The sequence below is a fragment of the Labeo rohita genome, unplaced genomic scaffold (genome assembly GCF_022985175.1).
Source record: "Labeo rohita strain BAU-BD-2019 unplaced genomic scaffold, IGBB_LRoh.1.0 scaffold_790, whole genome shotgun sequence".
NCBI classification, from domain to species: Eukaryota; Metazoa; Chordata; class Actinopteri; order Cypriniformes; family Cyprinidae; genus Labeo; species Labeo rohita.
The window spans coordinates 3,247-20,708 of record NW_026129734.1 but is presented as its reverse complement, the minus strand read 5'-3'; the positions used below and the strand labels follow the sequence as shown (position 1 = coordinate 20,708).

Below are 17,462 nucleotides of genomic sequence, written 5' to 3'. Positions count from 1 at the left end.
GTTACACTGTGAGAGCACTGTCCATTAATGATGACATCATCATAATCCTTTGTTGTGTCCCCTACACACACAGACACACACACAACATTATAGGCTCTTAAATATAACAATAAGCTCATAAAACAGCATTTTATTATATCTGAGGTGGCCTTCACCTTAAAGAAATTATATCAAAATAAAATCACCTTTTCCAGTATCATAGTTTTGTCCACTGGCAATGACATCATAATATCCCTCTGGTGTGTGGTCTACAAATTTAACATGAAATCAATGCTGTGACACTTAAAACAAAACTGAATGTACTGTATATATTACTATGCACACTGCAGAATTACAGACAGAGAAATACAACTTAAGTAAGAGCATCAGCACCTGTCTCACGGTCTGGTACACTCTGTTCTGCTGAATCAATATAAGCAGTGGCACTAAGAGCAGAAAAAGCACAACTACCAGCACAATCACAAGTACTGGAAGGATGCAGAGAGACGCTGCTGGAGGAGTTTGTGGAGGAGAAGCTGATGTTGATGTGGCAGGAGTAGTGGACACTAACAAATCTGGAAAATCTGTGAAAAGAGACATTAACACTCATGCAAAATGATTGATGCAACACTGCAGGCAAAAACAGTTTTTTCCATGCATCTGTCAAAGTTTGAGATTTTGGATTTTTTGGTTTTTCATACAGTGTTTTCATAAAGTAAAAACAGCCAAAAGACACTGTTAAGTGTTTCTTTTATATCACGTTATCTATTTGTGTCAATGGATTTTAATCACAAAACATTTTTAAAGGCTGCTTTCTCAAAATGAGTGTTTCTTCTACACTGAGCCATAAATCTCTACTTCAGTACCACTTACACACACCAAACTTTACATCTGTATTCTTGTCTATATCCTGAAGGTTTTTACAGAGAGATTTGTTCATATATAATTTACTTGCTTATATACAGCCTTTTATTCCTCTCAAAATTGTGAAAATTATTTTCTAAGTATTTTTTGAATTATGGAGTGATAAAAATAAAAAAGCCTACCCAAAACTCCCTCTGTAAACACTTTTGGCTATAATAGGTCAAAAAAAAAAAAAAAAAAAAAAAAAAAAAAAAATGGGTAACACTTTATAATAAGGTTCAGTTGTAAGTCATTTATAAGTAATTAGTTAATGATGAAATAATCATTTACAAAACATTGACAAATGATTAATAAGTGATATGCTAACAATTTGTGTATGTTTTGTTAATTCATTTACAAGTCAATTACAAGTTAATTTACAAGTAATTAGTTAATGATGAACTAATCATTTACAAAACATGACTATGTGTTTATAAATGATTAATAAGTGATATGTTGAAAAGCACAAAAATGCAATTATTCTAAAACTATTTTCTGTTTTTAAATAATAATAAATGATTTGCTGTTAAGTGAAAAAAACATGTAAACCCTTTCTCTCATCAGCACAGACTTGTGTTCTGTGTGCAGTGTGTGGGATCTAATGATAATGTGAACCAGTTTTACCCTCTACTGAAGATCACATCAGGTGCACAGCGCTAAAATTCTCCATGTGTTTACCATCTTTACCCTCACCAGTCTGCCCTTACATTGCAGTACACAACAAATATTCAAAACCTGTTGTGTGTAAACATGAATAAATAATTTACAAATCTTTCTGCATCCCCTAATCTAAACTATTCATCAGTTGTAAATGTTTTACAAACCTGCCGGTTACAGGTTGTGTGGGTATACACACTGGGGGGAAAGATCTACAAATGATCAGTAAAACATTTACAACAGATGAATTGTTTACACTTTAGATTAGGGGATGCAGAAAGATTTGTAAATTATTTATTCATGATGTGATCTTCAATGGAGGGTAAACATTTCAATGATTGACATTAATTATTTATAATTGATTAATAATATATGAACTATTAACTTATTAACCATTGACTAAGGATCTGTTTGATTATTTCATGATATTCTATTTTTTTGAAGATATTTTTACGACAGATTCGTAAATCATTAGCATATTACTTAATCATTTGTGAATGTATAGTGATGTTTTGTAAATTATTAGTTCATCATTATCTAATCACTTGTAAATGATTTATAACTTAATCTACAAAGCATAGATAAAAATAGTAACATATCACTTAATAATCGTTTGTAAATGCATAGTCATGTTTTGTAAATGATTAGTTAACTATTAACTAATTACTTGTAAATTACTTGTAAATGAATTAACAAAACATACACAAATTGTTAGCATATCACTTAGGAATCTTTTATAAACGTTTTGTAAATTATTATTTCATCATTAACTAATTGCTTACAAATTACTTACAGCTGAACGTTATTATAAAGTGTTACCAAAAATGAAACTTTTGCTGTGACCTGCCCAGGTGAGTCCAGCGTGCTTTTTGTGGGAGCAGTCAGTGTGGTTTTTCAGGGAGAGAGGACAGTCCCACAGGTGAATCTCATTCCCTCTGCACTCAACCTTGTTCATCCACACAACACTTTCACCAGCACCAAAGACTGAATTCCCATCAGCCCTCAGTGCTGCTCCACAACCCAGCTGCCTGCAGACCACCTGAGCATCACTGATGTCCCATTGATCATCACAGACTGAGCCCCACACAGCGTTATGATACACCTCCAGCCTCCCAGAGCACCGGCCCTCCCCTCCACTCAGTCTGAGAGGAATGTGCTCTAAAAGACACACACAATATAGAATGGTCTGTATAGTCTGGTATATAATATAAAGTGACACAAATGTTAATGCAATGTCACCATAAACCAAATAGCCTAATACACACACACACACACACACACACACAGACACAAACACACGGTAGGTTGAGAGGTAGGATTAATCAAGTAAGTAGATAGAAAATACATTTTGTACAGTATAAAAACTGTTACATCTATGGAATATCCAATTATATAGGCCAAATTGCAGACATTTTTGTCATAAGCTTTGTGCACTTGTGTGTATGTGGATTACATCCTCCACAACAAAATTACACACATACATTTCATATGGCTGTTATGATTTTTATGTTCTTCTACTTGTAATAACCTTACTTGAACACTGTCTTTGGACTGGAGATGTGGAGCATGATAAATATCTTCGAAAAGATTCATGACTCTTCTGTTCTGTAATCACAAGTTCAATATTATATTATATATACACAATTCATGTACTCATAAGATCAATATTGCATTTTAGTGATAGAAATTGCATAGGTTTTACCTGAGCAGGTAATTTTGGCTACTTCATCTTTATTACAGTCATTCTGTCCCCATGGTGAAGATGAACACTGCCACAGACTTGAATCATGTGGTCGACATTTTAGTTTATCCAGCCAGTTAGGAGCTGATTCCAGTCTTTGTACAGAACTGAAAACATTACCAGATCTTTCACAATTCAGCTCTTGACAGATCAGACTCACTGTGTTTCTGTCCATCTGGTTCCAGCACACATTACCCCAGGATCCATTGTAGAAAACCTCCACATTCCCTTCACAGCCCTCAGTTAACCTGATCTCTTTAAACTCTAGATGGAAAAAGAGAATCAACCTTAACTTTTATCCAGCCTGCCTGGTAATGTATAATGCACATATAATGCACAGTGGATATTTAATTACATAGATATGTTATTGAAAATTAAATTGTTTACCCCATACCTGAACACACGACTCCTACATCCTCCTTGTGATTACAGTCATGTTTTCCCCAGCCTGGAGAAGAGCAGCTCCACAGGGACGTCTCATTCCCATCACACTTCACCTCATCCAGCCATATGGGTCCAGAACCAGGACCAAACCAGGCTGGTACCTGCTGGTTACTGAGGGCCACTCCACACTGCAGCTGTCTGCACACCACATGGGCATCTTTAATATCCCAGGAGTCATCACACACTGTCCCCCATGAGCCGCTGTGAAAAACCTCCAGCCTCCCTGCACAGTCTCCCCCAGAACCCACCAGCCTGATGGACCCATGACCTGACATTCAAAGAAAGAAAAACACATTATCAATCAAGAAAACTGAAGAATCTGCCCAGATGTTGTTCTTCTCACCAAGGCAGGTGATTGACAGCTGTTGTGTGGAGCTGCAGTTGAGAGTTTGTGGAGAGCTGCAGTTCCCCAGATGAGCTTCACTCCCAGAGCACTGGAAGCCCGTCACACACTCATGACTGTGTTCAGGACTGGATGAAGAGGAGCCGTAGAAGTTCAGCACAGAGCCACAGCCCAGCTGTCTGCAGACCACAGAGGATTCAGTGAGACTCCAGGAGTCCAGCAGAACTCTCCTCCAGACCTGATGGATGAAAACTTCCACCTCCCCCTCACACTGTCTCTCTCCAGACAACCGCACCAGACCATCATGAAGAGCCAGAGAGGAATCTGAGGAGAAAATATGGCATTTTATTAAAATATTGCATGATAATTTATAACATATTTTTCAATAAAATAATCTCACTAGCGCAGATGACTCCAGCATCTTGTCTATGAGAACATTCAGCTCGACTCCATGAAGAGATGGAACATTCTGAGAGTTTTGTTTCATTCCCGTCACAATCAAACACGTCAGACCAGATTTCACCACTTCCTTCTCCAAACCAGTCTGATCCCACAACAGACACAGCAATCCCACAATTCAGCTGTCTACAGAGGACACTGGCAGCTCTCATATCCCAGCATGCATCACACACTGTGCCCCATTTACTGAGGAACTGAAGCTCCACTCTTCCAGAACAAGAGTCTGGTCCGTTTACCAGTCTGAGATCCGTGTAACCTGAACAAAGAACAATGCTTATCAAATAAAAAAAGATAAGAACTTTGTGATTATTACACTAAAGTGAAAACTACAGCTTCATTACCAGAACATAACAACCCAATGACATTTTCATGGGTACAGTTGTGTTTGAGAGAAGATGATGCTGGACAGAAAGAAATATAAGATTCATTTCCTCTACACTGAATCTCTTGTGTCCACATCTGAGTGTCTCCTTTGCCAAAAGCAGCTGCTCCCAGCACCTGTACAGGAGCCCCACAGTCCAGCTCTCTACACACAACCTCTGCATCCTGCTGGTCAAAGGCAGCGTCACACACTGTATTCCAGGTATTTGCATGAATCACCTCTAATCTTCCAGAGCACAGGTGAGGTCCATCAACAAGTCTGGAATGTTTATGATCTGTTCATATTACATTTAATAAATGGTACAAAAGAAATAAATCAGTTATTCAGAGTGTAAGTGTAACATACATGAAGTTACAACATGAACCTCACAGAAAATTAGAAAAAACTTTAAATCTAATGTCATTTATGACATTTACAGTATCACAGTAAACAGTATAATATCTCATTCACCTGAGCAGATGACTCCAGCATCACCATTATGACTACATGCGTGTATACCCCATCCTGCTGATTCACAGTTCTTCAATGTAGATTCCATTCCATAACAAAAAGCACTCATCCAGATTTGTCCTGATCCTTGTCCAAAATGAGCATCAGTCAGAGCATCTACAGGTTCTCCACAGTCCAGTTCTCTACACACCACTGCAGCATCAGCCAAATCCCAGTTATCATCACACACTGTTCAAGGGTATGTTAATGTTTATACTATTCAAAAGTTTGGGGTGTAATAAAAGTAATACTTGTATTCAGTCAAGATATGGCAAATTGATCAAAAATAACAGTAAAAGATATTTATCTTCATATTTACACACTGCAGCACAACTGTTTTTAACCGTAATGTTTCTTAAGGAACGCGTTACCGAAAACTGCAGCTTTGCAAATTAGAGGCTGACATTTTTTCGGGAATCCCGCGGGATGGGAAACAAAATCACTAATAATCACGGGATTGGGACGGGATAGGAAAAAATGTCAGCGGGAGTGGGCGGGACCGGGAATCGTAACGCTATGAAACCCAACTTTATACACAAATATACCTTTTATATAAATAAACTATAAACGATATATTGTAATTTTGAACTTAATTCTAGTTGACCTGTCTCTTTATTCTCTCCTTCTGTATGCTTTGGTGTGACTGGTTAAGCAAGTGAGTTCATGACGGACAAATCGTTAACGACTGGTAATACAGCAGGACATCCAAACCCTCACCTATCATTCATCGACCATATGGCTTTTCATCTGAAAGACGTATGTAGAAAAATGTAGAAAAACCTAGAAAAATGTGCGCTATTGAAGTGTCAGTGCGAGTGTGGAAGCCGAATAGTAGCGCGGTACTGCATGACAGAGGCGCCGGTGCGGTCACTTGCTCTTAAAATGCCGTCATTTTTGGTCATACAGATAAGAGTGATAGGCATCTTTCTAATCTGTAAAGACTCAACGTTTATTTGTGTGCACTCAGAAAAACAAGGAAACGTTGCGCTTTTGTAAACTAATTAAAGCAAAAAGGACGCGCTTTCTGTCGTCTGTCTCTGTGAACTTGAGCGCGTCACTTCGAAACTCCGTGTACACTTGCTTTAGAGACAAGAAAAATATATCTATAGAGTGAAATGTCTACTTTCAAATGGACCAATTAAAATAGGAAACGTTTGCATGAATGATTTACAAGAAATTTAATGTGTGCGATGCAATGGCTTTCGGTTCAATAATAATAATAATAAAAAAAAAAATCCTACATTTTTCATTTTTATTCAACTAATGTAAAAAAAAAAGTTTCGGGCATACTGTGATCTATACTGTATTCTTTACTGTAACTGGCAGATTCCATTAAAAAAACATAATACGGGAGTGGGAGGGAATGGGAGTCATTCTTCCAGGATTGGGACGGGACGGGATTTTCTTTCAGTTTTTTCGTGGGATTGGGATGTGATGGGATTTTAGGATTTGGGAGTGGGACGGGAGAGGTTTGAAAATCCACTCCCGTGTTACCCTCTGTTGCAAATACAAGAATAAATGGCATTACAAATTATTTTAAAACGAAAAAGTTATTCTAAATTGTAATAATTTACAGAATTAACGTTTTTACTGTATTTTGATCAAATAAATAAAATAAATACACAAGACTCTTCTTTCAAAAACTTTTTTTTTTTTCCCTACTGACCCAAAACTTTTGGAGTTGGTGGGGGACAATTTTTGGTGATGTATTATTATGGTAAAGAATAGAGCAGTTTACCTGAGCAGATGACTCCAGCATCTTTAGAATGATCACAACTGCTTTTACCCCAACCCGCTGACCCGCAGTTCTTCAGTGTGGACTCTGATCCAGTGCACACAACATAACTCATCCAGATTGGTCCTGATCCTTGTCCAAAATGAGCATCACTCAGAGCATCTACAGGTTCTCCACAGTCCAGTTCTCTACACACCACTGCAGCATCAGCCAAATCCCAACCGACATCACACACTGTTCCCCACTGACCTCTATGATGAACCTCCACTCTACCAGCACAGGGACTGTCACCACCGACTAACCTCACATTCACACTGTCTTTTTGTGCAACAGATGCATGACAGACTGAGAGAAAGAAGGAAAAAAAAAATGGAAATTAGAACAGAATGACAGAGGGAAAAGAAAATAAAGCTTTAAGAAATAATTTAATAAATGCACAAAATATAAATAATACATAGCAATTAGACATCAGTCAGCTGCAGGAAATGGCAGAAAAGCAATTGAATTAAGATGGTTTTCCTTCTCAGTTAAAATTATAAACCTACCAGCAGTGATTAATTTTAGCAGAAACATCAACTTCAGACTCCTCATCATCTCCTTCATGCACGACACACACAATATTTCATCAGCTCAGAAGTTTCGCCTCTAAAGAGCCCCCTTAAGAGAAGAGCCCGAAAACTTTCCAATCACACTCATCATTACCTTATTAGACAGAACAGAGGAAATCATCAAACAACTTCACTGACAAATCAGAAGAGGCATTTCTGATTCTCACCATATATATAAAAAGAACGTCAGCGCTGAAAAAGACTCCTCCTCCACTATATAGAGACTCTTCAGTGAGGATGCACACACACACCTGCCAGAGGCAAAAAATAGCAACACATCTTACAAAAAACATTAAAGATTTCAGAGAGAGGAAGCACTCAAGGATATTTACAGCATCAGCACCTGCTGAGATACAGAGACTGATAACTGCTCACTTCAAGCATTATAACACATGCAAAAATATATTTAATTGTATATTTGCTGATATTTTTGTCAAATATATATTTTAAATTACTGGAAAATACAATTTTATTAATAGTTAATAATTTTAATTGTATTAATTATTTTCATTAATAATTTTGGTCTCAAAGAAAAGCTAAATTCACGACCCTGTTATCAATTTTACCTATTTTTTTTTTTTTTTTTTTTTTTTTTTTGTTGGTGATTAAATTTTTAATATATGGTTTTATTGATTGTCCAATTAATTTAATAATATTTAGTTAGAAAAACAGAAATCACACACCAGATCACAAATCAGTTTTAAATTAATCAATTCATCTATTTTATTTAATTCACTAGCAACAACTAAGGCACACAAAAATTAGTAGCCATGGCCATTTGCGTTGAATGTGGCAATGCGTTACTCACCCACAAGACGGCAGCAAAACAGAAACAAGAAACGATATGCTAAGCGTCTTGTGCTTGTGATATGAGGTGATTGCATTGTTGAACTTACTGGAAAATAAATTCTTCAGTTATTTATTATAATTCAGTTCAGGTCAAACAGACATTTTTATTGTGGTAAAATGTTTTGAAAATGAAACCAAGCAACATAATAGTGTTTCATAATAGATTAATGGCTATTGGAGACCGATGGGATCGGTTGATTTATGGATAATAAATTAAGAGAACCATTTTTACATTTAGCCTTATGCATTTGCATTTGTTCATTCTCTAATAATCATAAATGAATAAGGCTTAAGATAAAAACATTAAGCCCTGGTATCACAGACAGTGCTTAGCTTAAGCCAGGACTAGGCCTTAGTTAAATTAAGATATTTAAGCAGATTTTATAAAAATGCCTTTGAAGAAAGTATTAGAGGTGTGCATCTTGAGACAGAAAAATGGCACTGACATATTTTAAGATATGTCAGAGCAAGATATTTTTAGTTCAGACAGCTCAAGCATGCATTTTAGTCTGGGACTAGTCTTAGGCCTTGTCTGTGAAACCGGTGGTATGTGCTCAACCTGTCGATCATGACAAATCAGACACTGTGACACTTACTCACCCCTCTGAAAGAAGAGATTGTGTCTGTTAGTAGGCCTGTGCTGAATTTCCCTTTAGAGACAGTTCTGACAACCACCAATCACGTTTAGGGTTAAACCTCAAAAGGACAGCTTTAGTGACAAATCAGCCAAGATATTTTCAGTTGTCTATATGTACAGTATTATCAAGAGAATGTGACTGATGAACAGGACTCCTCCTCTACTTTACATAGACAAATCCCTGATGAAAGTCACAAAAGTTAAAGCTCTGACAAAGTTACCCAGCTGTCAAAGATACAGCATAGAAGAGAAGAAGAGAAACAAACACCAATAAACAATGACAACCACCCAAGCTTGAGGAGCAGTGTTTTTAATAAGCAAAGAAAGTGAGACATTGCAAAGGACATGTGAACATGTGAACAATAAAGCACATTATTTTACAGAATTATATTGAACTTCTGCTTTTTGTGTACAAAAACAATTAAAAAAACAACATGTAAACATATATCTTAAAGTAAATTCAAACAACTTTACGCATAATAAAAAAAGTCCACCACCAGTGGGTCTACATTTAAAAAAAATGATATTTTTATAAGTTGGCTTAAAAATAAAGAATCTGACGTCATAACAAAATTACATACAAACTCGATGAATGTTAGAAATATAGTTTTTTTTTTTTTTTTTTCTCACATTTCTAAGGATGCAAATTAGAAATGGGTCAATGCAGTGTGATTGCAAAAACTGCACTTTTTTTTCTCTCAAGAAGAGATTTCAATATAAAATGTTGCAAGACATTGGTGGTTTGCAGCTAAAACATACAGTATATAGAGCCACTTAAACTCTGTAGACCATTTAAAATCTGTAAAAGGTTTTGACCCAGCAGGTGTTTGTGTTTTACACAGTTCCTCCCTGTTTCCCTGAATCCTCCTCCACATCATCATAGTCTGTTATAGGAAAACAAAACAAATGAATGTACCAACACAGGCTTTAAAAAGTATAAGAATGAACATGAATATTTGCCATCAAGTTAAATGAGCTACCATGACCACAGAAATTAAAAATATAGAGCTAAAGACTAAATGAAAATTATTCAGTGAAAGGAAAAAAAAAAAAAAAAAAAAAAAAAAGTTGCAATAACATACCAAACATGTCACTCATATATTCTCTGACATTCTTCACATCATCATACTCCTCCTGAACACCCTCTGCTATAAATGTATCTATTATTAATTACATGAACAAATAGTCAACAAACTTTATATACCACTACAACTAAAAGACAAACAAGAAATGAGCAAAGAAAAAAAAATTTCTTATTAGGCAGTAATTTGAAACCCTCACCTGTTTTATCATTGGATAACTGTTGTACAATGACAACATCATCATAGTTTCCTGATAAGTCATCTATAACAATAAATAAAATGCATCTATTAATGTATAAAATCTTGTTTTTTAAACCATGTGTATAATAAAAATGCACATACTGTAAATAGTGTTAAAACCTGCACAAAAAATGTAAGAAATAAACCTGTTGCATGATGTGTCAATCCAGCAGTGATTACATCATCATAATTCTCTGGTAAGACTTGTTGCTCTTCTAAATGTGTTAAAAGCAATACAGAATAAAAAAAAACTAATTTTATTATTCACAATTCCAGTATGTTATTTAATTAAAGGGGTTAACCAAAAATGAAATTTTTTGGGACCAAAAACTGTTTGGTTACCAACAACATTCTTCAGAATATTTTCTTTTGTGTTCAGCAGAAGAAAAAACTTGAGTAAATGACAGAATCTTCATTTTTGGGGTACTATCACTTTAGTTATATAAGTTAAATCCTGTGATCAGTTAAAGTCACTGACCTGTTGGGCCTTTAGTGGTGGTGCCATCATTATAGTAGTCAGGTGTAACTACTACAGCAGATTTAGCTTTAAAAAAAGATATGATATGTATAAGTTTTAATATCTGCTAGGACAACTTGGAAAGGTAATGTTTACATTAACATCTGCATCTCTATGTACATAGCAGATAACATTGCTATATGATATGTGATGCTACAGTATATGATGATATATGAGCTCTCTAACCTGAAAGAAGCTTATCAGCATCTTCATACCCAGAATGCTGCTCTGTTGAAAGAAGACTTCCTGTTATGGAGGATTAGAACCATCAGACATGTTCACAATCAACAAATCAGCCAAAACCCCCACTTCCTTTTGATCATTCAACACTAACCCTACATTATTTCTAACAGCACACAAGGTCCCATAAATGATTCAATGTGATTTAATCCACTCATTCCTCTCAATCAAGTGATTATTCTGTTGATTTCCACAAATCTATGACATTTACTCACCTCTCTGAGTGAAGAGACTGTGTCTATTAGTGGGCTTGTGCTGAATCTCCTCATAAACGGCCTCAGTCGTCATCCTGTGTCTCCTCTTAGAGAGAGCTGTGAGTGTAGACAGACAAACCTGCTGTCAGTTCACAACACATGACTGATCACACACTGAATAAGACACAATATGACAGTCTCTGGATCTCTCCTACCTCTCCTCATCACTCTGTTCTGCTGAATCAGTATAAGCAGTGGCACTAAGAGCAGTAAGAGCACAACTACCAGTACAATCACAAGCACTGGGGGACAGAGAGAGACACTGCTGGAGGAGTTTGTGAAGGAGTGACTGATGTTGAGCGCACTGGAGGAGAAACTGGAGGAGAAGCTGATGTTGTTGTGGCAGGAGTAGTGGACACTGACAAATCTGGCAAAACTGGCAAAAAAAATGAAGATTGATTGATTTAAATATACACAAATCTTGAATATGATAAAAAAATTAATAATATTCCTCAGTGTTTGCTGTGACCTGCACAGGTGAGTCCAGCGTGCTCTTTGTGGGAGCAGTCAGTGTGGTTTTTCAGGGAGAGAGGACAGTCCCACAGGTGAATCTCATTCCCTCTGCACTCGACTTTGTTCAGCCACACAACACCTTCACCAGCACCAAAGACTGAATTCCCATCAGCCCTCAGTGCTGCTCCACAACCCAGCTGCCTGCAGACCACCTGAGCATCACTGATGTCCCACTGATCATCACAGACTGAGCCCCACACAGCGTTATGATACACCTCCAGCCTCCCAGAGCACCGGCCCTCCCCTCCACTCAGTCTGAGAGGAAGATGATCTAAAACACACACATTACCTTACACTGCATACAGCATTCATGATTTTTATGTTTGTTTCAATTAAATAAGCATACCTGAACACTGTCTGTGGTGGGGAGATGTGGAGCATGTCAGATAGCTTCGAGGAGACTCATCACTCCCCTGTTCTGTAATCAAAAGTTAATTAAATATTATATGTATTCCATGCATCTTCTCAAAGCATGTGTGTTTTTAAATGATTAATCTTGTACTGTTTAGTGACAGAAAACGCATCCATTCTACCTGAGCAGATGATTTTGGCCACTTCTTCTTCACCACAGTCATTCTGTCCCCAGGGTGAAGATGGACACTGCCACAGGTTTGAATCATGTGGTCGACATGTTACTTCATCCAGCCAGTTAGGAGCTGATTCCACTCTTGGTGTAGAACCAGACAAAACACCAGATCTTCCACAGTTCAGCTCTTGACAGATCAGACTCACTGTGTCTCTGTCCATCTGGTTCCAGCACACATTACCCCAGGATCCATTGTAGAAAACCTCCACATTCCCTTCACAGCCCTCAGTTAACCTGATCTCTTTAAACTCTAGATGATTAAAAAAAAAAAAAAAATAAAATAAAAAAAAAATTGAAAAATGCAAACATTATGGGCACAGTAAGTTGTTGAAATTTTATAAAACCTTAAAACCTTATGTTTAATTTTCATGTAAAAAAAAAAAAAAAAAAAAAAAAAATAGCAGCATGTTTACCTGAGCACACAACTCCTACATCCTCCTTGTGTTGACAGTCATGTTTTCCCCAGCCTGGAGAAGAGCAGCTCCACAGGGACGTCTCATTCCCCTCACACTCCACCTCATCCAGCCATATGGGTCCAGAACCAGGACCAAACCAGGCTGGTACCTGCTGGTTACTGAGGGCCACTCCACACTGCAGCTGTCTGCACACCACATGGGCATCTTTAATATCCCAGGAGTCATCACACACTGTCCCCCATGAGCCGCTGTGAAAAACCTCCAGCCTCCCTGCACAGTCTCCCCCAGAACCCACCAGCCTGATGGACCCACGACCTGATATTTAGAGAAAGAAAAACACATTATTGATCACGAACAACTGAAGAATCTGCCCAGATGTTGTTGTTCTCACCAAGGCAGGTGATTGACCAATCCCATGGCAAAAACAGAGAACAAATAGGAACATAATTAGCGTAGCTGCTGTTCAAACTAAGAAAAGGAAGGTTTGTTAAACCAGAGCTAAAAGATTAAAATGAACATTTGATCAGATATAGCTGCAGAAAAAGTTTATGAGATGCATTATTTGAATGCTTGGCTAAAAGATGTGTCTTTAATCTAGATTTAAATAGAGAGAGTGTGTCTGAACCCCGAAATGTTATCAGGAAGGCTGTTCCAGAGTTTGGGTGCCAAATGTGAAAAAGCTCTACCTCCTTTAGTGGACTTTGCTATCCTAGGTACTACCAACAGTCCAGAGTTTTGTGACCTTAGGGAGCGTGATGGATTGTAATCGTGGTAGAAGACTAGTTAGGTACGCAGGAGCTAAACCGTTAAGTGCCTTATAGGTAAGAAGTGCTATTTTGTAGCTGATGCGGAACCTAATAGGCAGCCAGTGCAGAGACTTTAAAATTGGGGTAATATGATCATATTTTCTTGACCTGGTAAGGACTCTAGCAGCTGCATTTTGGACTATCTGTAGCTTGTTTATTGAAGATGCAGGACAACCACCTAATAGTGCATTACAATAGTCCAGTCTAGAGGTCATGAATGCGTGAACTAGCTTTTCTGCATCAGAAACAGGTAACATGTTTCGCAGCTTGGCAATGTTTCTAAGATGGAAGAATGCTGTTTTTGTAACATGAGAAATATGATTTTCAAAAGACAAGTTGCTGTCTAATATAACACCCAGGCTTTTGACTGTAGTGGAAGTAACAGTAACAGTACATCCGTCTAGTTGTAAATTGTAAGTCAAAAGATTCTGTGTATTGTTTTTAGGTCCAATAAGTAATATCTCTGTCTTATCTGAATTTAATAGCAGAAAATTGTTGGTCATCCAATCTTTTACATTTTTAACGCACTCTGTTAACTTTGATAATTCAGAAGTTTCATCTGGTCTTGTTGAGATATATAGTTGAGTATCATCAGCATAACAATGGAAACTAATCCCGTGTTTTCTAATAATATTACCAAGGGGCAGCATGTATATTGAAAATAGTAGAGGACCTAGAACAGATCCTTGTGGCACTCCATACTTTACTGGTGATAACTGAGATGACTCCCCATTTAAATAAACAAAGTGGTAGCGATCAGACAGGTAGGATCTAAACCATTTTAAAGCCTGCCCTTGGATACCTGCATAATTTTGTAGTCGATCTATTAGTATGTCATGATCTATAGTGTCAAACGCAGCACTAGTTGAGAGTTTGTGGAGAGCTGCAGTTCCCCAGATGAGCTTCACTCCCAGAGCACTGGAAGCCCGTCACACACTCATGACTGTGTTCAGGACTGGATGAAGAGGAGCCGTAGAAGTTCAGCACAGAGCCACAGCCCAGCTGTCTGCAGACCACAGAGGATTCAGTGAGACTCCAGGAGTCCAGCAGAACTCTCCTCCAGACCTGATGAATGAAAACTTCCACCTCCCCCTCACACTGTCTCTCTCCAGACAACTGCACCAGACCATCGTGAACAGCCAGCGAGGAATCTGAGAAGAAAATGCGGCATTTCATTAAAATATTGCTTTATAATTTATAACATATTTTTCAATAAAATCCGCTCACCAGAGCAGATGACACCAACATCTCGTCTATGAGAACATTCAGCTCGACTTCATGAAGAGATGGAACATTCTGAGAGTTTTGTTTCATTTCCGTCACAATCAAACACATCAGCCCAGATTTCACCACTTCTCTCTCCAAACCAGTCTGATCCCACAACAGACACAGCAATCCCACAATTCAGCTGTCTAAAAGTCAAAATATTCAAATTATATATAATATATTCATATTCAAAAGAACAGCATTTATTTGAAATATTAACACTTTAATAACATTATAAATGACATTACTGTCACATTTGATCTATTTAATGCGTCTTTGCTGAATAAAAATATATTTCCTTTGTTTTTAAATCTTTCCTTCCTAAAGATTTAAAAGACTTTTAAATAGTCCAGTATCATGATTTCCACAAAATATTTAGCAGCACAGCTGTTTACAACATTGATATTCATGTGACACTGAGGACTTCTGAAAATTTAGCTTTGCCATCATAAAAATATTAAACATTTCAAAATATATGAAAACAGAAACCAGTTATTTTAAATTGTAATAATATTTCACAATATTACCATTTTTACTTTATTTATCATCAGATAAATGCAGCCGTATTACCATAAGACTTAAAAAAAAAAAAAACTCATTCCAAAATTGTGACCAGTAGTGTACAGTAATGTCAGCTGACATGTGGTAGTTAAAATAATAGTTTTAAAAACAATGCATATTGTACACCCATAATCCAAATTCATATGAATTTCTTTGATTCTTTCAGAAAAAGAGAATGTATAATTAAGCAATATCCAGGCACTTTCTTCAATGTAATGTAAGTGAAATAAAAAAAAATAAAAAAAAAGTTTGGGGAACATACCTGAGCAGATGACTCCTGCATCATTAGTATGATCACAGTCATAAAAACCCGATTTTACTGATGCACAAATCTTCAGTGAAAATTCACTCTAACATTGCCTATATAACAAATTGAGAGGGTATCAAAAAACAAAAGGGGAAATTTAAAGAAACAAATGGACAAAGGTAAAAAATTAGGAAAGAAAGACAAAAATAAGAAAATTATACTATGTGACGTTTTGTTAGAGAATATTAAATTTGATTCTGGTTTATTACAAAAAAAAAAAAAAAAAAAAGATCAAACCTGCACAAGTCAGTCCAACATGACTGTCATGAGAACAGTTTTTTTCATGTGATGGTGATGTTGGACAGAAGTGTATCTGAGATTCATTTCCTCCGCACTGAATCTCTTGTGTCCACATCTGAGTGTCTCCTTTGTCAAAAGCAGCTGCTCCCAGCACCTGTACAGGAGCCCCACAGTCCAGCTCTCTACACACAACCTCTGCATCCTGCTGGTCAAAGGCAGCGTCACACACTGACATCCACGTCTGATCATGAAGTATCTCTAACCTCCCAGAGCAGCGAGAACCTCCAACCAGCCTGACACCTGAAAGAACACTTACAAGTAAATTTCAAGAAAAATGCACTCCTTCAAAATCAAAACAAGAAATCTTAATTTTTTATCCATAAATAAAAGATTAAAAATTATTTAAGAAAAACACACCCGTTCATGAAATATATTTATTATTCCTAAACAACTAAAAAGAACATATTCAAAATGAAGTCACCAAGACTTGTACTGTTCTTTGCTGTAATATTACATATTAATAAGAATATGTAAAATTATTACACCTGAGCAGATGACTCCAGCATCTTTTTGTAGAATGATCACAAATCTTGGTTTTACCCCATCCATTTGACCTACAGTTCTTCAGTGTAGACTCTGATCCAACACATATAGCACTCATCCAGATTGGTCCTGATCCTTGTCCAAAATGAGCATCACCCAGAGCATCTACAGGTTCTCCACAGTCCAGTTCTCTACACACCACTGCAGCATCAGCCAAATCCCAGTCATCATCACACACTGTTCCCCACTGACCTCTATGATGAACCTCCACTCTACCAGCACAGCGACTGTGACCACCAACCAACCTCACATTCCTATGATCTAAATATTAACCAATAACAATGAGAGAACAAACAATACAAAGATGGACAACTGGTTAAATGGGGCATATACATCTAAATATTTAAAAGAATATTCAGATTTCACAACAGCTGAGCTCAATCAATTTCTTAGTATGCTGATTTATATAAACAATCATGCTGACTCCACTACTACTTATAAAAAAAATAAGGCTATATATTAAGGCATTTTTTACACTAAAATCATGTTATTTTTTTTTTTTTTATGTCTAAAGTATTTTAAGGATTACTGGTGCTTTCACTTCTCTTGTAACTGTCTCCCTAAAAACCAGATTTATTGATTGATTGATTTATAGAGAAACAATT

At 36.9% G+C, this 17,462-nt stretch overlaps 1 protein-coding gene and 1 pseudogene across 1 annotated transcript in view; one reads left to right on the top strand and one right to left on the bottom strand.

Moving 5' to 3' along the window:
* The window catches only part of LOC127161986 (deleted in malignant brain tumors 1 protein-like), an 11,871-nt gene extending 10,329 nt beyond the window's left edge, over positions 1 to 1,542 (top strand). The window contains exon 14 of the mRNA XM_051104768.1: positions 1,471 to 1,542. Within this exon, the coding sequence (XP_050960725.1) occupies positions 1,471 to 1,542 (72 nt within the window). The remainder of the gene's footprint in view (positions 1 to 1,470) is intronic.
* Positions 1,543 to 1,713: 171 nt separating this feature from the next.
* On the bottom strand, positions 1,714 to 17,118 carry LOC127161987 (scavenger receptor cysteine-rich type 1 protein M130-like; annotated as a pseudogene).
* Between the last annotated feature and the right edge of the window lie 344 nt (positions 17,119 to 17,462).